General features: G+C 32.5%; 1 protein-coding gene across 7 annotated transcripts in view; it reads left to right on the top strand.

Moving 5' to 3' along the window:
- The window catches only part of Pcdh11x (protocadherin 11 X-linked), a 621,240-nt gene extending 613,495 nt beyond the window's left edge, over window positions 1–7,745 (top strand). For 5 of the 7 annotated variants that reach the window (XM_077107263.1, XM_077107260.1, XM_077107259.1 and 2 more), the window contains one exon: window positions 7,060–7,745. In XM_077107263.1, coding sequence (XP_076963378.1) covers window positions 7,060–7,745 — 686 coding nt within the window. The remainder of the gene's footprint in view (window positions 1–7,059) is intronic. The other 2 variants (XM_077107262.1, XM_077107261.1) reach the window with 1 other exon arrangement.
- The last annotated feature ends 15,067 nt before the right edge of the window (window positions 7,746–22,812 follow it).

The raw sequence follows: 22,812 nt of genomic DNA, 5'->3' as shown, positions 1-22,812 counted from the left end.
TTGAGTCACATCCCCAGCCCCGGAGAATTTTTTTTTAATGTAGATAATTTGAACCCCATTATTTTGCTATGCTTATTATTTTGAACTTTTACTAAATTAATCTCTACTAGTTTCACAATTTCTCTTTGGGAATAGATAAAATAAATAAGCCGGATTGCATCACAATTAGAAAGTTTATTCATGAAGGGCCCTGTAAACAAAGTAAAATGACAACCTCCAGAGTTGGAAAAATATTTGCAAATCAAATATCTGATAAAGGATTGATATGCAGAATATCAATTGGGCCTATTACAGAAGTAATAGCAAAAAGGTAGATAGAGAAACAAAGCATTAATGTAAGGAAATGGCACTAGATAGTAACTCTAATTCACAGGAAAAATTAAGGGAACCAGAAATTGCAAACAGAAAGATTATAAAAAAGTCTATAATTACATACTTATTCACCTTTTCTTATCACAATTTCATTAAGACAAATACATAAAGTAATGGTTATAGCAATGCATTGTTTAATTTTTTTTCTTGGTACCAAGGATTGAACTCAGGGGTATTTGGCCACTGAGCTACATCCCCAGTCTTATTTTGTATTTTATTTAGAGAAAGGGTCTCACTAAGTTGCTTAACTCCTCACTTTTGCTGAGGCTGACTTTGAACTCTCAAAACTCCTGCCTCAGCCTCCTGGGATTACAGACATGGGCCACTGCACCTGGTGCATTGTTTAATTTTAACATATTTTACAAAAAAGAAAGAGTGAGTGCAGATTGTATTATTTTATAATAAATAAAAATGTATTGATAATAGTATAAAGTTTTTCATAATGTATATTAATTAATAAATTAATTTATAAAAATATGAATTAATTCTGATAATTGAAATTTTAAACACTAAAAACCAATAAGAAAATTACCATCCAGTCATACACACATAAATAATGAAAAAAACTTTAAGAGAATTAAAATATTATATTAGAAAATAGTTATCCAATGTTAAAGAAAGCTATATTGGGGGAATAGAGAGGGCAAAAATATGAAACAAATCTTCTATATCAATTGTAATAATAAGTGAATGGATTGGGCTGGGGTTGCAGCTCAGTGGGAGTTCATGCCTAGCATGTGTGAGGCACCAGGTTCAAGCCTTAGCACTGCAAAAAAAAAAAAAGCTAAACAAATAAAGGCATGCTATCCATCTACAAATATATATATATATATATATATATATATATATATATATATATATATATTAATTTTAAAAGTTGAGTAGGCTAATCACCTCAAAACAAAGAATATTTTGTGAGATTGAATGAATAAAAATATCCAAATATATCCTTATGTTATATACACCTTAGATTCAAATATACATATACATTGAATGTAAAATGATGCAAAAAGATACACTGCGCAAACAGTAACCTGAAGATAGCTGAACACAAACACAATACCAGACAAGAAAGACATTAAAGGTTTCTAAAAATAAAAAAAAGAACATTTTATTATGTCAAAACAATCTGATAAAACTATCAGGAATATATAACAGTTACAAACATCTATGTACTTAAAAAATGTGCCCTAAAATTCAGGAAGCAAACATCGAGAGAACTGAAAAAAGAAATTAAAAATTCAATAATAAGGATATCAATTTCACAATGTTGATAATAAATTGAACAACTATGCAGATCAAAAAGAAATAGACTTGAATAGCATACTAAACCAACTAGACCTAATAGACACTTATCCAACAAGAGAAGAACATACGTTCTCTGCAAGTATGCACATGAAATTCTCCAGGAGAGACTATATTCCAGGATAAAAAACAAGTCTTAAAATACTGAAAGAATCAAAATCATCCAGAATATTTCCTTTGACCACAAAAAATAAAATTCTAAATTAACAACTAAAAGAAACTTACAAAATTAGTAAATACATGGAAATTAAATAACTCCCCAAAATTATAAATCCATCAAAGAAGAAACCATAAGAGAAATTAGGAAATAATTGTCAAAATCCTTGGATAGGATGTTTGCTCTCACCACATTTATTAAATAATATATTAGAGATTTTAGCAATGAAAATTAGGCAGGAAAAAGATAAAAAAGCACTCAGATTGTAAAGAAAGAACTTAAACTACATATGTTTGCATGTTATAACCTTGTATTTAAAAATTCTAAGAAATACACTAAAAACTTATAGATACTATTGATTGAATTCAGTAGATTGTAGGCTATTGAAAGCAATATGTAAACAATCTAATGTATTGCTATCCTCTAACAATAAAAATTTCTAAAAATAAATTTAAAAAACAATCTCATTTCTTATAGGATAAAGTGAAATAAAATACTTTGGAATAAATTTTTAAAAAATAGACATCTTTTAGTATGAAGCTTCCATGATACTGGTAAAATATATTAAAATCTAAATAAGTGGAAAAACATCTATGTCCATAGATTGGAAGTTTTAATATTGTAAGATATGGTCTTCCACAAATTCATCTTAGGAGTCAACATATCCTTATCAACATTCCATCTGGATTTTTGTAGAAAGTGAGGAACTGATCCAAAAAACGATGAGAATTCAAGGGAACTATAATAGCCAGAATTTTTTAAACAAATAAGTACAAAGTTGGATGACTTAACCATTCTGATTTTAAAACATCTCACAAGATTGTAACATCTGAGTAAGTATGATGCAAGCATAATGAAATACATATGTATCAGTGCAATAGAATTAACATTTCATGAATAAACTCTCCTATATATGGTCAATTGATTTTCAACAAGCATGCCAATAAAAAACAATGGGAAATGAATCACATTTTAACAAATGGCGTTGTGACAACTGTCTATCAACATGCAAAAGAATGATTTTGAACCCCTTCCATACAATATGCACTAAAAAAGTCATTCCAAATGAAAATCAGTTTTAAGAACTGAAATTTTAAAACTATTAAGGAAAACTCAGGGGTAAGTTTTTGTGTCCATGTTAAGCATTTTTTTTTTCTTAGATCTGACACAAAAGTACAAGAAACAACATAAAGATGAATTAATCTTTGTTAACTTCAAGAGTATTGTACTTTAGTACAAAAGAACATCATAAAAAATCTGAAAAAAATAAACAATGGAATGGGGAAAACTATTTGTAAATTTTATATAAGGGACTTATATCTAGAAATATATTGCACAACTTAACAATAAAAAGGTCAACTTAATTTAACATGGGTAAAAATATGAATAGACATTTCTCCAAAGATGATAAATGACAAATAAGTGCATGACAAGATGTTCAATTTCATTAGCAGTCAGTGAAATGCAAATCAAAACCATAATTAGATACTATTTCTTAGTCACTAGGATGACTATAAATAAAAAAATAATTCAATAACAAGTGTTGTCAAATATTTAGATGAATTGGAGCCCTCATGTGTTTCTGATATTTATGTAAAATGGTGCAGTCCATTTGGGGAAACATTGAACATTTCCTCAAAAGTTAAACAGAGTTGACATATGACCCAGCACACAAAACTTTCACATAATATTCATAGCAGCATTATTCATGATAGCCCAAAGTAGAAACAACCCATATGTCTATCAACTGATGAATGGATAAATAAAATGTGATATCTCCATAAAAAGGAAAATATTGAGCAACTGGAAGAACTGAATTACTAATGCATACTACTACAATATGGATTAATCTTAAAAGCATTATATAACAGATCAGTCATCAAAGAATCTGAAAAAATTCCCATTTAAATTACATATTCAGAAAGACAAATCTATAGAGACAGAGGTAAATTCTTGGTTGCATAGGGCTACCAGTTGGGGAGAATATGGGCAGTGACTGCTTATGGATATTAGGGATATTTTGGAGATCTTAAGGATGTCCCAAAATTGATTATGGTGATGGTTTTATAACTCAATGAATATACTAAAAACCATTGGACTATTCATTTTAAATTGGTGCACTTTTAGATATGAATTATATTTCAATAAATCTAATGATGATAAATCATTCACTCTGCTAGTGATTGTTGAGAGCCACAGCCGAAGGGGCCCCAGCAAACTTCCAGCTGCCAGCAAACTTCCAGCTGCCAGCTGATGATTGGCTCACAGCGGCCCCAGCAACTTCTAGCTGCCAACTGATTGGCTCCTTTGCGGTGATGCTCATTGGGCTGTTTCTCTGCCCTTTCAGACCACGGAGCCGCTCATTGGGGGACTTTTTTGGCTCCGTCCACACGACCCAGCCAATCAGCCTCAAGAGCAGGAGGAGTGGGGGAGGTGGAGAGGCTTGTGGGAAGCCAGTGGTGGCAGTTGGGCTCTGAAGGTTTTTCCTGAGGAGCTGTTTTGTTTGGCGTGTGTGGTTCTAAAAATAAAGTTCATTTCTTTTGACAAGTGGCTCCTGAATTGTGCCCAGCCACACTGCGGCAAGTGATAATTAAATTTTAATCAATTTCTTTATCATATGTAGGCAAGTTGCTTAATGTGGATACTATGATGTATTATGTTGTAAAATTTAATGGTATCAGATGAGTTGCTTTTCTGATAAACAAGAAACTAAATTGTGTTTAAAGTATAGTAATGCATATGTTCATATATTTCCATGCTTGCTTTTATGATTTAATATCATCTAAATTAAATAAAACTCCACCCTCCCAAATATTTATCAGACATAATTGTACAAGAGTATAGAACATTTTTAAATGTTAATTGAATCAGGACCCTTTTTGTAGTATTCTCTAAAAGGAAAGTAAATGGCTGTCTAATGGAGAAAATTAATCTTAAATGAGATTCAGTTCTTTATGGCCCTGTGTTTTTATTTTATTTTATTTTATTTAGTTTTTGAAAATTCATTCTTTTATTTATGATGTAATTTATTATTATTATTATTTTTTACATACATGACAATAGTGGAGTGCATTACATTCATAGTTTCTGTGTTTTGATTGTAAGTACAATAAGTATAATGACACCACCTGGACTTCATATTTTGTTGAGAACTTATGGGAACTTGTACCTTTATCTTTAACTTTTAAAACTCTGCACAAGAATCTGAATTGCTTTTATCACTCAGCACACATGCAAAGACAGAAAAAATTGAAAAGTATTTTTTCTGGGATCAGAGTCTGAAAGGAAATTATATTAATCATTTTTGAAGTTATTTCAAAATTAACTATTAATTAACTATTAGTTGAATTTAATTAGATATTATCTGATTTTAATATTTAATATAACTAATTTTATTCAAATTTAATTAACTATATTGCTGCAAATAGAAATTAAGAAAATAAGAAGAAATAAATGGATAGTTTCTTTCTCTAATAAACCAAATTCATCCTCCCTACGCTATTCTTCTCCTCATATCATGTACCAAAACAAAAATTGCTCTTTTTAAATGCTTTGTAGAGTTAAAAATGTATAAGATTGAATGTCATATATAACTTTTAATTTATTGGATTGTTATAGTATGTAAATAAACCAATTCCATATTCCATAGTTTTACTAATCTAACCATTATTTTTTAAAATTATGTTTTAAATCTGATAACTTTGTATTAAAAATATTCAAACAATAAGTCCACAAAGGTAATATATGATATTTATTTCCAGTACTGTTTAACTTGATCAGAATACCTTTTTATATAAAATTCTGAACCTAATAGAGGAGGTAAAGGATGAGTTATAAAATATATAATTGTTCAGTATTTGCAAAGTGCTCATAGGTACTTTTTATATTTACATACTGTAAAACTCTTTCATGTTGTATAGTTCTAGCATTTTTTGACAAATGCATGGAATCATCTTATGATAGAGAACAGTTTCAGTACTTTAAACTTTTCCTTCTGTTGTCAGTATTCCTCAAGATATCCTCCATTTTCAACCCCTGGTAACCACTGATTTGTGTATTATCCCTACATTTTATCATTTATATAATGTTACATAAATATATAACATAAACATATTTTATAAATTAACTTCTTTCTCTTAATATTCATTTCAGTGAAATGAATGTTGTTCTGGCAATCACTAATATGTTTCTTTTTATTGTTGAATAGTATTTCATTATACAAATGTGGCACAGTTAACCCACTTATCACTGGGTGATTATTAGTAAACTGGTTCCAACCTTTACCTATATGGTTCTACATTAGCATAAGTCATAAGTTTGAAATTACTTAAGTTATTTGGGTAAATATGTAGGACTGGGGTTGCTATTTGTTGTTGTTGTACTAGGGATTGAACCCTGGGTGGCTATACAACTGAGCTACATTCCCAGCACTTTCTCTTTTTTATTTTGAGACAGGTTCTTCCTAATTTGCTGAGGCTGGCCTTGAATTTGTGATCCTCCTGCCTCAGCCACCCCAGTCTCTGGGTTTATAGGCGAGTGCCACATGTGCTCGGCTTATTCTTATTTTGAAAAGTGTATGTTTTCCTTTTAAGAAACTGACAGATTGTGATGGAAATTTCTTATGCCATTCTGCATTTCAACCAGCAATCTTGGAGTATTCCTATTGCCAGAAATCCTTGTTAGCACTGGGTATTATTAGTTTCTTTTTCTAATCACTCTAACAGATTTGTAAGCGTATCTCTTTGTAGTTTTAATTTGAATTGCTTTAGCATCCCATACTGTAAGGCCCCCTTTTTATATGCTTATCAAACATATTTACATCTTCCATAGTGGTGTGTCTATAAATATCTTTTGCCCATTTGTTGAATTCTCTGTTTTCTTACTATTGGTGTTGTTTTTCTTTTATATGCACAAATTCATTGTCAAAAGATTTGTAAATTATTTCACTTAGTATGTGGCTTATCTTGTCTTTTCATTCTTTACATTGCTTTTACAGAGCAAATATAATTATAAAAATAAAATCCCATCCACCCACTCTTTGATATTTATGTTTCTCTAGGAATTATTTCCTGACAAATTAGGTAACAACTGTGAAAATACTGGAAGTCTCTGATGTATTTATATAAAGATTGCTAAGTTTTCATGTAACAATATGATTTAAGTAGATAATAAAAATATGCTTTTGTAATATAAATTTTATTTTTTTGTTTCCCCCACCCCAACAGCTGCAGAAATAACTGTGCAACCAACTGTGGAAGAGGCTTCTGACAACTGCACTCAAGAATGTCTCATCTTGGGTCATTCTGATGCCTGCTGGATGCCAGCTTCTCTGACCCATTCCAGCCCTTCACAGGCACAGACCTCTGCTCTATGCCACAGCCCACCCCTGACACAGGCATCTGCTCACCGCCGCAGTCCTCCAGTGACACAGACCATTGCTCTCTGCCACAGTCCTCCAGTGACCCAAGCTATCGCTCTGTGCCACAGTCCTCCACCAGTACAGGCCTCTGCTCTCCACCACAGTCCTCCTCTAGCACAGGTCACTGGACTTCACCACAGCCCACCCCCCACACAGGCCTCAGCCCTCCGTTACAGCCCTCCCTTGGCTCAGGCTACTGCAATTCGCAGCAGCCCACCTCTGCCACAGGCTGCCTCTCTCCACCGCAGCAGCCAAGTCCAGCCACCAATGGGTTTGCAGCAAGGTTGGGTGCAAGGTGCTGGAGCTGATGGACTGCATTCTCTTGATCAGGGAGTGCAAGGTAGTGCTAGATCTCAGTTTTACACTATGTCTGAAAGACTTCATACCAAGGATGATTCAATTAAAGTCATTCCCTTGACGACCTTCACACCAGGCCAACAGGCCAGACCCTCTAGGGGTGATTCCCCCATTATGGAAGAACATCCCTTGTAAAGTTAAAATAGCTATTTCACATTTTCAGACAGATGTATATATTCAAAGTTGAAGATCCAATTTCAAGGAATATTCCAAATTGCTAGGTTTGTAAATAGCTCTGTAAATAGAAACAGATACCAGGAAAAAGACTAGAGCTAGACCCTTAGTCAAAAGTTAAAAAATAAATTTAAAATTTTTAATTGAGAATGTGTTTTAAAATGAAACAAAATTTAAAAATTCACATCCCTTTGTACAGAAAGGCTTATCATGACAAAAATTAATATGTAGTGTATACTATTTCTGATGTACTGTTTTTTTTCATTTTTTACCACCATGTGCAATATTACTGATTTCTTCCTTTCTGATTTTCATGGACTCAGTAAGTAGCAAATGGAAAATTAGAAAATATCTTATTTTCCAAGTTTATCTTTAGTTTATCTAAAATTGGTTCAGATAACATTAAAAGGTATAAGTACTATAGAATTTTTGTTTGCATTTTAATTTGAATTTTGTTAATTTTTTGTCTCTAATATTTTGTTATTAGTGTTTCTATCTTCAAAAATCTACACTAGATTGTGTAAATAGCTCTTACAGTTTTGTCTGTCACTTTTTTTATGTTTTCTACCTTTATTTCAAGAATATATTGATATAATTTGTATATACATTTTCCAAACAGAATTTATAATCTGTACAGATCTATAAACCTATTTCTCTACTCTTTAGTAGAGTTCGAGACATTAAAGTGCAATAATATGCCCATATTAGGCAACTATTTGCCAAAAAGGGCTTATTTTTTTTTTAAAAAAAGAAAATGTGTACCTTTGTAGGTAGTGTAATGTACATCAGAAATAATATCATATCTGCCATTTTAAGCCTATATTCCATCATTAATTGGAATTTGTATATAAAAATCGTAAGGAAGGTAGATGCATTCAATGCATGGTTGATTTAAAGCTGTTGTTGTAAACTACTCTTTGGTAGAAACAATCAGAAAGATTTAAATGATGATCTGACAGCTCAATAGGCTGTTCCAAAAGATGTACAGTACAAAAAACAAACAAAGGAAACTGTAGATAAAACCCTCTACTAAACATATAAGACTAAGGGATTTTTGTCATACTAGCTCAATTTACTGAAGAAAACCACTGATTAACAAGATGAAAGTCAGAAAGGAACTTTTCAATATACGTAATTATAAATCTACATTGATAGTATTACATTAGAGAATTTCCAGCAGATGTGCAGAGGGAGAAATAAGGTTCATGACTGCTACTTGGGGTAATTAAGAAATACTCCAATAACACACACACACACACACACACACACAAAAAAAAATCCAACAAAATCTCAAATGAAACAGAATATGTCCTTCTAAGCAAAGAATACAGTAGTATTCATAGGAAACAGTAGTTTCCTTCTGTTGTCTATTCTTTATTTTTCTGTGTTTTACCGGCTCAGCTGATCATTATCTTCTATGTGCACATTTCATAAATTAACAGAAACATCACCAAGTTAACTTTCCTCCATAACAAAAGCAAGAAAATGTCTTATTTCAGTATCACACTAAACCAAGAGATCATTAATCTTTTATGGGGGGGAGGGTCAATATTTCTTGTTGATTAAATTAGATGTAGACTTTGTAATGTGTAACTTGAAGATATGTAATTTATGATTAAACAGTGTGTAAATGTTGTAATATAAACTGTGGTAAATGTATAATTTCATGGTGAAGGATTCTACTGGATGTTGAGAAAGCTTCTCTTCATGTGCCCTGCAGGTTAAGTAGCGTTTTGAGAATATATATTGTTCCCATTGTGAAACAGTTTAAATTGTATTTGAGTTGGTGTATAGAATAACCTCTTAACTTTTAACTAATAGAGTTTAATTAGTGAATTTTAAAATTAATTAGAACTATTTTTTCTTCCTTTGTGTGTGTTAGTGTTCCAAGTGATTTGGAGCATATTGGTTTTCCAGGTGCACATGAATATTTGAACGTTTATTGAAATATGATCAAGTGTATGTGTTGATATTGTTGTTGCTATTGTTATTGTTGATGAAGAATCTAAACCTGGGGAAGATAAAGAAACCCAGAATGACAAAATCAGTGCTTCCAGTAGATTTTAGAACATTTTTTTCCTTTCAAAAATTGCAGATTGTGTGAGATTTTTTTCTTGTATTTCAAATACTTCCACATTTTCCTCTCTAAATATTTACTTTAGTTGTGATCTATACATGCTCAAATTTCAAAGTAGATAAAAAGAGAAGCTGAAAAATTATTAAAATTTTATTGTTAATCCCAATGATTACTCTCTTGTTAATGAAAAACAGAAATCAAAGTTGTATAACTTGGGAAATTTTTCTGATAGTGCAAAATATGGATTTACTAGGAAGGCTCTTAAAAGCTCATGTCTAAAAAGTTGTAAAGTTTTGATACCTTTCCTAGGAATATAGGAATGAACAAATATGCTTTTATTGCCCTTTCTAACTCTGATTTTGTAATCAGACTTAGATTGTGTTTAGAATATTAAACAACTGGGCACCCTCTTCTGGGTTTGTACCAGAGAGGAATTGAATGGAAGCAGGCTGGGAATAGCCAAAGAGGCAAGGGGTGTGAGCCCAGTTATTCTCCCCTATGCATTCTCTTTCTAAGCTTCCACTAAGTCTGGCCTTGGAGAACTGTAACTTCCTGGGCTTCAGATTTGATGAGATCTTTCTCATCACCTTACAATTTTTTTCTTTGAATGGATGGACAGAGCTATAAGTTGACAAAGCTCACAGGTGGCTCTTCTGATATGCAAAATATGTAGTTATAAAACTGCAAAATGTCTTACTTTACTATCAATCAAGAAATGTTTCCCTCAGAAAAAAGAAAGATCCAATTTGGTTTAAAATTAGAATTTCAAATTGAATGATTTGATACTGTAACAAATGTTCAGCCATATTGGTTATTCTGTTTTGTGGCCATATTAACCTACATTTTGATCATTAATTTTCTAGTTATAGCATTAATATACCACATTTGTAAGTATGCTGTCACTGTATCTCATATGCTAAATATAGACACATTCATTTCTTGAACAAGTTTTACTAATATTGTGTCAGTGTATTAAAACTAGCTTTTACATATAATACCAACCATGTAATAAACTTAGAGAGTACATTTTGCATAGTCTCATTTTATAATTTAACATTTTACTTTTAATTATGTAAATTTGATTAGAAAAAATTATTATAAAATGATTAGTGCTATTGTGTAATGGTGACAGTTATGAAGAGCGTCTGCCTTCCCAAACTCATATTTGTCACACACTTTCATTAAAATGGGGAAAATGGACTAAAAAGAAATTGCAGATTGGGCAGTCCTTAAATTGTAATCTCATCACACTCAAAAACACCTTTTCAGTCTTGGGTAAATTTAGAAATTTAGTGGGTTTTACTCACAAATATTTTAACATTTTTTTGTCTTTATTAAGGCTGAAATGTGCATATATTTCCTAAAATACATTTGTAAAAATCTACATTTAGGTTTTTATTTATTTATTCTCTTCTGTTTTGTTTTCCACTGTGATTATAATTTCTTGTTTTCCATCTTTCATATTTTTTGCCAACCAAATTTATAGTTATGACACTTGTAAAAATCTACATGTTTAGGTTTTTATTTATTTATTCTCTTCTGTTTTGTTTTCCACTGTGATTATAATTTCTTGTTTTTCATCTTTCATATTTTTTGCCAACCAAATTTATACTTATATTAAGGTAAATTTTTCTCACAATTATTAGATACAATTTTGGCTATTTTCACCTAGCTCAATTTGCCTAGAAAACATGGAAGCAAGAGAAAATGAGCTATATTTAGATACAAACCATTTATATTATGTGCCAATTGCCACACTGGAGAAATTTCATGCAGAGGCCTTAAAGTATTCATTCACACTAGATTTCTTATACTAACCATCCTTGTGCTTTTCATAGAAATGATTTTTAAAATCAGTGAAAGTTGACAACAGCAGGAGTAGAAATGAAAAGGCTGCTCAAAAAAATGTGTGTGCACAAATGAAAAAAATGAAGGCAATTGTGTAGTGATTGTATGTGATGCTTTTAGGAATAAAATGTGTAAAATTTATGCTGTCCTTACTTAAAATATTTGGAATTTTATGAAATATGTATTTATGTTTGTGTTTTTGGAAGATTCCTCCTCTGTGACATCATACAGTATCTGAAAGTGAACAGTATCTCAAGGCAGCTCCAAACATGCTTTGGATGTGAGATGGTTGGATATTCTATGGCCCAGGATGGCAGTATGTAGTCCAGCGGCAAATGTGTATTAATGTTCTATTTAAGGTTCTGTATTGCATGTTTTCTTATTCATTAATATAGATAATAATAAAATAATTATGAGAAATAATAGTGCATTTTATTGTGTATGTTCATTAACCAAAAATCAAAGGTTTTATTTTATGTTAAATTGGTTTTTAAATTTATATAGAGCAAAATACAATTTTTGCTGGTAAAGTTCTGTGAGATTTATTACTTTCTTATTTACTCTTACAACACATTTAATATAATTCTATTAATTAAACCTCATTTCAGTCACTTTTTAATGTTGAACAATAGTGTAATGTTTTCAAACATTTATTTTGCATCTTCCATGTAAAATGAAAGAGGTACTTATTTATTCCACATTAGTCCCATTGCGTCATTTAATATAAAAGCCACCTAAGGACATATCTGTGCAATCTGAGGAGATCCAGGTTATATACGTTTATGGAGAATGGTGGTAATACTTGTGAAACAAAATAACCTCACTCCTTGTTTCATTTTCCCTCTGGCTTAATGGAGAGAATCCTAGGATACTGAAATTTCTCAAACGGTACAATGTCATTAAATATGCAATTATATATGGCATTTTTATTAACCCTGAAATTTGATTAAGGATTATAAAATGCATATTCTAGTGCTTTTTTTCTGTTCTCCAATAGATAGACTATACTAAAATCTTAATAGAAAATATTAAGCAAATGTGCTCCCCTTCTCATCTTTAAAAAATAAGAAAGTGAGTGCTGGAGTTGTAGCTCAGTGGTAGAACCCTTGCCTAGCATGTGTGGGGCACTGGGTTTAATCCTCAACACCACATAAAATAAACAAACAGATAGATAGATACATACATACATAGATACATAGACAGATAAAATAGAGGTATTGTGTCCATCTATAACCAAAAATATTTTTTAAAATAGCAAGTTACTGATATTTCACTAATGTTCCCCAGATTAACTGTATAATATTTTAACAAATAAGAAAGCAATTAATCCAATGCATAGGTTAAATTTCACTTGGTTTCATGTGGAACACCATTAACTTCCTATTCAGGAATCTTATCAAGTAGAGGGAGATTCAGAGAAACTGGTGATACGGAGAACAAATACAATCCAAAAAGTTAATTTTCATTATTTCTGAAGTTGGAGACAAAATTTGTTAGATTCTGACATGTTTTACTTTCTCCAGAGTGGTGCAGAAATGATTTATTATTATGTGATATGTGATGAAGTTGCACTTTCTTTATTAGAAGGTAATCACTGGATTTGTCAAGAAATAAATACTTTTGAATATATGACTAATTGAGAGACAACTATTCACTGACTCCTTAACTCTTTTTTTAGTTTGTGCCTAATTGACCCTTTGACACCACATATCTGGAAATTATAAAAATTTACTATGAAAACAAAACTCTAAAGCCAGGAGAGGGAAGAAATTTTTCATGAAAGAAAGACTTTGTGGCCTTTATAATGTCTCCATAAAAACAGCTCATATTTATAGAGCAAATTACACTGAAAGAGCCCCTTTCAAATTTCTCATTGCATTATTTATTCATAAGAGTAGAAAAAATAAATTACTTCATGACTTATATGAGTATCAAAATGATAATTTGTGTCACAGTATATTTTTCTTTAAAAGTATTCATGTGTTCAAACACAATGAAACTAAAAGTCTTAGATATGCTGCTCTTTTCCCAATACTGAAAGTCATCCTCCTACAGATTACAATTCATTTACATGCCTGGAAAGGAGAATTTGTTTAAAGAAAAAATTCTTAGCTCTCTTGTTAGTTTTAGCTTACCCACTTGTGCTCAGTAAAGTGTCAAAAATTTTAGCATAAACATGCCTGTTTCTTGTCCAGGAATGACACTGAAGGAATTGAACTTTAATTATAAAGAGCAAGGACATGAAGTTCATTTGGGTTATAGTTTGGATCTTGAATGTCCCCCCAAAGACCTATGTGCTAAAGGCATGGTCCCCAATGTGAAACTGTTGGGAGGTGGTAAAAAGTTTGAGATGTGGGCCTGAGTGGGAGGTCTTTAGGTCAATGAGGGTTTGCACTCACAGGGTATAATGCAGCTCTGGCCCTTGGCTTATGATATGAGCAGTTTTGCTCTGCAACACTCCCACTGTGTTTTGTTCCCTTGTCACAGGCCCCAAATGAATTGGTGAACCATGGACTGGAACCTCCAAAACTATATGTGTGCTATGCAACAAATGGATAAATTCAGGAAATAGATTTTTTAATTCATAAACTCTTATTTTCTCTGAGATAAAAAATGCCCCACTATTATTTGTAGTAAAGTCAAATGTACTGATCTCATGATGGTTAGTTTACCGTGTCAACTTGAGTAGGCTACAGTGCCAGATATTTGCTGACCCACAGGTCCTGATGTTCTTGTAAATGTATTTACTTTTTAGTTGAGATTAACTTATCAATCAACACATTTTGGGTAAAGTGAATTATTGTTCTTAATGTGTATGGGGGCATGGGGGTATCAAATTAATTTAAAACTTTAGAGAAAATGACTGACCTTCTCCAAAGAAAAGGTTTCCAACAAATTGTCTGCTGCAGTCTGGCTGGGCAAAATAACTGGGGGGTGACAAGCAACTTGTGAAGATTGAAACAGCGGGAGCCTCTTTATTGTAGGACAGCAGAGGTATATATACATAACTGAATACACAGCTTGACTCAATTTAGCATCATCCAGTTACAGCAATCAGTCATTAAGGAATCCTCATCATCTTAATAATTATACACAGCTTAACTTAATTGACATAATCTAGACACAGCAGTCAGTCATTAAGGAATCTCCATCTTCTTAATGGGTCGCTGGCATTACTTCTCAAACCACTCCTCCTGGCAAAGTGCCAGGCGCCATCTTGACTTGTCTGTGGCCCTCAACAATTGCCTTCCCATTTGAGCTATAGCATCAATTCTACCCTGGGTCTACTATTCAGATTTTGAACTTGCCAGTCTTCACAAGCTTGTGAGCCAATTCCTTAAAATATCAATCTCTCTCTCTCTCTCTCTCTCTCTCTCTCTCTCTCTCTCCTTTTATTCTGTTCTCCCCAGATTACCCAGACTGATACAGATTTCAATATAAAAAAGCATAAAACATCTTAACCAATTCTTCCTAAATATGATCAGGCTTAATAAAGTAGTGTTCCACAGAGCATTCTTGTTCTGACAGAGATATGTTCTTTCAGTACATAATTTGGCATAGCTAGAATTATCTTTCTGCAGAACTGCTAAGTGGCTAAATTCTTAGGGTTTAAAATCATAGAAATCTGTACTCAAATATCAGTTCTTCCACATGAAATCTAGGTTAGTATAGAGAAATTTTTAAACTTTGAAATATCTTTTCCATATTTTAAAAATAAGGCTAATATTCTGAATGTTTTGAAAAATATTGACAATGTTGATTTATGAACTTTGGTTGGAAGTACTAAATGGTGAAGAAGAAAATGAGAAAAAGTTTTCTCTGAAGTAATACCTACATATAATTCACCTCATTAGACTGAATTTGTAATTCAATAGAAAGTAAGATGAAAAGAATGAATAGAAGAAAATCAGTTGAACAGCCCTACTCTGCTCTTAGAGAGACCATCTTGGCCCTAAAGCACCTGGAATATACACATACTAAATTTTTGACTGAGTCAGTTCTCTTTTGTGATACTGTCCCTATGGCAGTTCTATGTCTCTACCCCCAGGCTCTCTAGAACACTATTTTTGTGAAATATTTTTGTTGTTGTTGATGGACATTTATTTATTTATTTATTTATTTATTTATATCTGGTGATGAGGACCAAACCCAATGAATCACACATGCTAGGCAAGAGCTCTACCACTGAGCTACACCCCCAGCCTATAGAACACCATTTTAAATTTACATGCAGTTAGCCATATGCATGTAAATGTTTACTCCTAGCAATGGCACTGCATAGATGCTTCTATGGTTTAATACATATGGCTTTCAAATCATACCTCTACCTGTTTGTGACACAGTTGTTAGTGAAAGAAAATTGAAATGGAATTTGGAAAGCCAAGTCTTGAAACCATTCTGCCCCAAAGCCCTAGCATTCTGGACTGGTGAAATATGGAACAAATTTAGAGGTCTCTAAAATACCTTTTGGGTTCATTCTCCCATTGTCTTAATAAATATCAACTGATTTTCTTCTATTCATACTAATATCCTCAACAAATTTTCCTAGCTACAATCTTGGTGTTTGTTTATAAAAATCCCTTTCCATTCTTTGTGACATGGGCAGGTTGAGTATTTTCCAGGTCTTTATATTCTTATTTTTTACTAAAAAATCTGTCTTTATTTCATTATTTATTTATTCTTTTTAGACACATATGACAGTAGAGTGTATTTTAGCATATTATACATACATAGAGTATGACTTGTTCTAAGTAGGATCCAATTCTTTTTGTACATGTTGGGTAGTTTCACTGGTTGTATATTCATGTATGCATATAGGAAAGTTCTGTCTGATTCATTGTACTGTCTTTCCAATTCCTATCCCCTAACTTTCCCTTCATTTTCCTTTCTCTAATCCAAGGAAATTTTACCCCCACCCCCATTATTGTGTATCAGCATCAACACAACAGAGACAACATTTGACCTTTAGTTTTGGGGATTGGCTTATTTCACTTAGCATGATAGTCTCTAGTTTCATCAATTTACTGGCAAATGGCATAATTTTATTTTTCTTTATGGCTGAGTATAATTCCATTGTGTATGTACACCACATTTTCTTAATCCATCTGTTGAAGAGTACCTAGGTTGGTTCCATAGTGTAGCTATTGTGAATTGAACTGCTATAAATATTGACATGGCTGTGCCATTGTAGTGTGTTAAGTTTAAATCCTTTGGATATATACTGAGGAGTGAGATAACTTGGTTAAATGGTGGATCCACTTGAAGATTCCTGAGGAATATCCATACTGTTTTCTATAGTCATTGCACCAATTAGCATTCCCACTCTCAATATATGAGTGAACTTTTTTCCTTCACATACTCACCCACTTTTATTGTAACTTGTATTCTTGATAATTGCCATTCTGACTGGAGTTAGAGGGAATCTCAGTATAGTTTTCCTTTGCATTTCTCTAATTGCTAGAGATACTGAACATTTTTTCATATATTTATTGACCAATCATACTTCTTCTTTGAATATACCTGTTCAGTTTTTTTGCCCATTTATTGATTAGATTATTCAGCTTTGTTTTTGTGATTTTTTTATAGTCTTTCATATATCTTGTAGATTAAGGCTCCTTCTGAGGTGGTGGCAAAGATTTTCTCCTATTCTGTAGGCTCTTTCTTCATGATCTGGATTGTTTGTTGTTGTTGTTTGTTTGTTTCCTGGGAAGAAGCTTTTTAGTCTGATACCATCCCATTTATTGATTCTTGATTTTACTTCTTGCATTTTAGGAGTCTTTTTGAGGAAGTTACTCCTAAGCCAACATGATGGAGGGTTAGGCTTACATTTTCTTGTAGTAGGTGCTGTGTCTCTAGTCTAATGCCTAGGTCATTAATCCACTTTGAGTTGAATTTTGTGCAGGGTGAGAGATAGGGATTAAATTTCTTTCTACTACATATAGATTGCCAGTTTTCCCAGCACCATTTATTGAATGTATGGCTATCAATGTATGTTTATGGTGCCTTTGTCTAGGATGAGATAACTATTTATATGGATTTGTCTCTGTGTCTTCTATTGTGTTCCATTGGTATTCATGTCTGTCACTATGCCAATACCATGTCATTTTTGTTACTATAAGCCCTGTAATATAATTTAAGGTCAGTTATTGTGATGCTTCCAGCTTCACCTTTCTTGCTAAATATTGCTTTTATTATTCTGCCTCTTGTTTTGCCAAATGAATTTCATGACTGCTTTTTCTATTTTCATGAAGAACAACATGAGAACTTTAATTAGAATATCATTGAATGTGTGTACCAAATTTAGTAGTATGGCCCATTTTCTTCTATATTAATCCTGCCTAACCAAGAATATAGGAGATCTTTCCATTTTCTGAGGTTTTCTTAAATTTCTTTCTTTAGTGTTGTCTAGTTTTCATTGTAGAGGTCTTTCACCTACTGTGTTTGATTGATTCTCGAGTATTTTATTTATTTTTTTATTTTTGAAACTATTGTGAACATGGTAGTTTTCCTATTTTCTCATTCAATTGAGTCATCATTAGTGTGTAGGAACACAATTGATTTATAGGTGTTAATTTTATATCCTGCTATTTTGATGAATTCACTTATAAGTTGTAGAATTTTTCTGGTAGAGTTTTGGGCTCTTTTAAATATAGACTCATGTCATTGGCAAATAGGGATAACTTAAGCTCATCTTTTCCTATTCGTATCCCTTTAATTTCTTTCTTTTGCCTAATTCCTCTGGCTAGACTATCAAGAACTATATTGAATATGTTGAAAGAGGACATCCTTGTTCTGTTCCAGTTTTAGAGGGAATGCTTTTATTTTTTCTCTATTTAGAATTATATTGGCCTTGGGTTTAACATTTATACCTTTTACAATGTTGAGATATATTCCTACTATCCCTAGATTTTCCAGTGTTTTGAACATGAAGGGGTGTTGTATTTTGTCGAAAGCCTTTTCTGCATCTATTCAGATGATCTTATGATTTTTGTTTTTAAGTATATTAATGTGATGAATTATGTTTATTGATTTCCATATGTTGAACCAACCTTGCATCCCTGGGATTAACCTCACTTGATCATGGTGCACTATCTTTTAAATATGTTTTTATATGCAATTTGCCAGTATTTTATTAAGAATTTTTTGCATCTATTTTCATCAGGTTTATTAGTCTAAAGTTTTCTTTTCTTGATGTGTCTTTGGTTTTGGTATTAGGGTGATACTAGCTCCATATAATGAGTTTGGAAGGTTTCCCTCCTTTTCTATTTCATGAAATAATTTGAGGAGTATGGGTGTAAGTTCTTGTTTGATGGTCTGGTAGAACTCAGGTGAGAATCCATCTAGTCTTGAGCTTTTCATTGTTGGTAGCTTTTTATGGTGTTGTCAATTTCATTGGTTAAATTGATCTGTTTAAATTTTGTATGTCTTTCTGTTCAATTTAGGTAGGTCATATGTCTCTAGAAATTTTTTGATGTCTTAATGATTTTCTATTTTTTTTTTTGGAGTATAGATTTTCAAAACAGTTTCTGATTATCATCTGTACTTCAATAATGTCCAAGTTGATATTTCCTTTTTTTATCACAATTTTAGAAAATTGAGTTTCTTTTCTTATTTTTATAAGCTTGGGTAAGGATTTATCAATCTTATTTATTTTCTCAAAGAACAAAATTTTTTCATCAAATATTTGAACTGTATTATGTATTTCAATTTCATTCATTTTGTCTCTGATTTTTATTATTTCATGTTTTCTACTGCTTTTGATGTTGATTTGTTCTTTTTCTAGTGCTTTGGTGTTTAATGTTATGTTATTTATTTGGTGACTCTCAGTTCTTTTAAAGAATGCACTCAATGCACCAAACTTTCCTCTTAGAACTGCCTTCATTTTGTTTCAGAAATTTTGATATGTTGTCAGGAGTGGAAAATAAATTATTGCTTTGAACTCCATATCCTTGGACAGCTTGACTGCCAAATCTGGAAATCGTTTCATGTGAAGGTGTAGACAGACATACCCATTAGGAGGCAACTGTTGTTAATGGGGTGGATTCCATGCCTGGCATGGAATTTATGAGTTTATCAGCTTTGAATATAGATGTCTCCTTGCCTTGGGTAAAAGAGATATCTGTGTGCACCTAGTCTGAACAGCCTTGAGGCACCAGCTGCCTAGAGGAGGAAGAATTATTGTGCAAGTGATAAGGCCCCGACCCAGAAATTTCCCAAAGCTTCTCACCTCTTGTTTATCTTAAAGAACCCTTCCTAACAATGAATATGTTTGATGTGTTCCCCTATAAAATAAAGGTTGGTGGACTTTCTATCTTTTTTAGAGATCAGATCCATGAGATCCTTCAACCCACCAGGCCCTAGCTGTGAACCCATTTTCTGTGTCTTTTGTCTGTATTTCTAAATATTATTTCAAACTTTTAATTTGCCAGCTAGCTCACACTTCAACGTGCCAGTCTATGTCATTTGATTGATGAGTTTAGGCCATTTACATTTAATGTTATTATTGAGATATAATTCTTATTCCATGTCATTTTGATTTATTTCTGGCTATTACTTAATGCTTAAGGGAAGTATTTATCAAGAAGACATTAACAGTCATAAATATTCATGCATGAAGCAATGGAGCATCTACATATAGCAAACAAACACTTAACAATTTCAAGAATGAAATAGATGTCAATATCTCTCCTTTGATTGACTATTCTTGTAACATAGTTCATCTCTTTGCTGGTTTTCACTTTTATGTTTCACTTTTTTCTTCATGAAATATCTTTTTAAAAATTATTTTATTTTTTTCGTTGATAAATCTTTATTTTGTTAATAAATCTTTATTTATACATAGTGCTGAGAATTGAACCCAGAACTTTACACATGCCAGGCAAGTGTGCTGCCGCTGAACCACAGCCTCAGCCCCTCATGAAATATCTTAATGAATATGTCTTATACTGCAGGCTTTCTAGATGTGATTTTTTAAACTTTTGTTTATCATGGAAGTTTATTTCATTATCAATTCTGAAGCTTAATTTTGGTGGATATAGTCCTCTTGGTTGGTATCCATTTTTTTCAGAGCTTGGAATATAGTATTCCAAGACCTGCTAACTTTGAGGGACTGAGAAATCACCTGAAATCCAGATTGGTTTCTAATTATGACCTGTTGTTTTCTCTGGCACCCTTTAAAATTCTATCCTTATTCTGTATCTAAGGCATTTTTATAATAATGTGCCTTGGTGTGAGTCTGTTGTAATTTTGTATATTTGGGGGTACTGTAGGCCTCCTAAATTTGGTTTTCTATTTCATATTTAAGTATTTTGAAATTTTCACATATTATTTCTTTGAAAAGATTGTGCATTCCTTTAGTTTATATCCCTTAGCCTTTATCTATCCCAATATATCTTAAGTTTGGTCTTTTCATGTTGTCCCATATTTCATGGAAATTTTATTCATGGCCTCTAAACATCTTTTCTCCATGGTCAACCTTATTTTCAAGATTATATATGTTGTCTTCATTGCCCAAAACTATTTCCCATGTGGTCTAGTCTTCTGGTAATGGTTTCTTTCCAATTATTTTTTAATTTGACATATTGATTCCTTCATTTCAAGTATTTCCATTTGATTTTTAAAAAATATCTCTTTATTGAAGTGATATCTTGCTTCCTGTATTTTTTGCCTAAAGTCACTTCTTACATCATGTTTTATCTCACAGATCAATTTAACTATGAGTATTCTAAACACCTTATCTGACATTTCTTTCACTGTGGCATCAGTGGATTCTTTTCTTGAATTTTGTTTTAGGTGATTTTTTCCCTTGCTTTTTCATGTTGTTTGTGTCTACCAATACAACTGTCTGATTTTTGAGGCAGTAGAATTTCCACCCTGGAGGCTTAGAGTGTCCTTGAATGTTTCTAGTACTTCACAATTTAGGAGGAGACAGATAATAACAATACAAACAATTTATAGTATTAAATGAAACAGTTACTTTTTTGGGCATCTACTATGTTAATAATCACATAAACAAGATCCACCCAAATGGCCTGTTTGGGTCCCAGGCACACAGCAGGACCAGTCCACTCCACCCCCAGTGGGGTAGACACACACCAGAGCCTAGTTTCTGGTGCAGTACTGCCCTGTCTGACCAGTGGACTACCATGGGAGATAAGATCCATCACAGACTGACCACACCAGGACACGCAGGATCCAGGCTCTCAGTAGGCCTGGTTCACCACTCCCCCTGAGGGACAGACACCTGCCTGAACCTAGCCTCTGGCAAAACACTGCCCCCTTTCAACCAGCAGATAGCAGACTATCACAGGAGGTCAAACCCAGAACCCAGATCCAGGAAGCAATAGCATTTATTGAGGGACACCAGCAGAGTCTGCAAGCCCAACATCAAGGTGAGGTACACACAATTTGCACAGGTACTACAAGAATATAGGAAGTAAACTGTAATATCTCAGATCCACATTGAAAGAAAGGAAGACACACAGACAACATGAAAAAACAAGGGAGGAAGGACCCCAAACAAACCAGGACATTATAATAACAGAACAAACCAACAGCAAAGTTGATGAAATGTCAGAGTAAAAGTTCAGAAGGTTCATAATTAAAATAATTTGTGAACTTAAGAATGACCTAAATGTGCAAGTACACACAAAAATTGATCACTCCAACAATGAAATAAGACAACAAATACAGGTAGCAAGCAAAAGATACCTTCAAGTGAGAGATAGAGACTCTGAAAAAAAAAGCACTCAGAAATCCTTGAAATGAAGGATACCATGAACCAAATAAAAAATTCCATAGAAAGCATAACCAACAGACTAGATCATTTGGAAGAAAGAATGTCAGATAATGAAGACAAAGTATACAATCTGGAAAATAAAGTTGACCACACAGTGAAGAAAGGTAGAAACCATAAACAGAACATCCAAGAATCATAAGATAGCATCAAAAGACAGATCTAAGAGTTATTGGAATAGAGGAAGACACAGAGTTTCAAACCAAAGGAATGTACAATATTTTCAATGAGATAATATCAGAAAATTTCCCAAGCATGAAGAACAAATTGGAGAACCAAATACAAGAGGCTTACAGGACACAAAATGT

Source organism: Callospermophilus lateralis, chromosome X (assembly GCF_048772815.1).
Source record: "Callospermophilus lateralis isolate mCalLat2 chromosome X, mCalLat2.hap1, whole genome shotgun sequence".
Taxonomy (NCBI): domain Eukaryota; kingdom Metazoa; phylum Chordata; class Mammalia; order Rodentia; family Sciuridae; genus Callospermophilus; species Callospermophilus lateralis.
The sequence above is the reverse complement of the archived record's forward strand: the minus strand, read 5'-3'. Positions and strand labels throughout refer to the sequence as shown.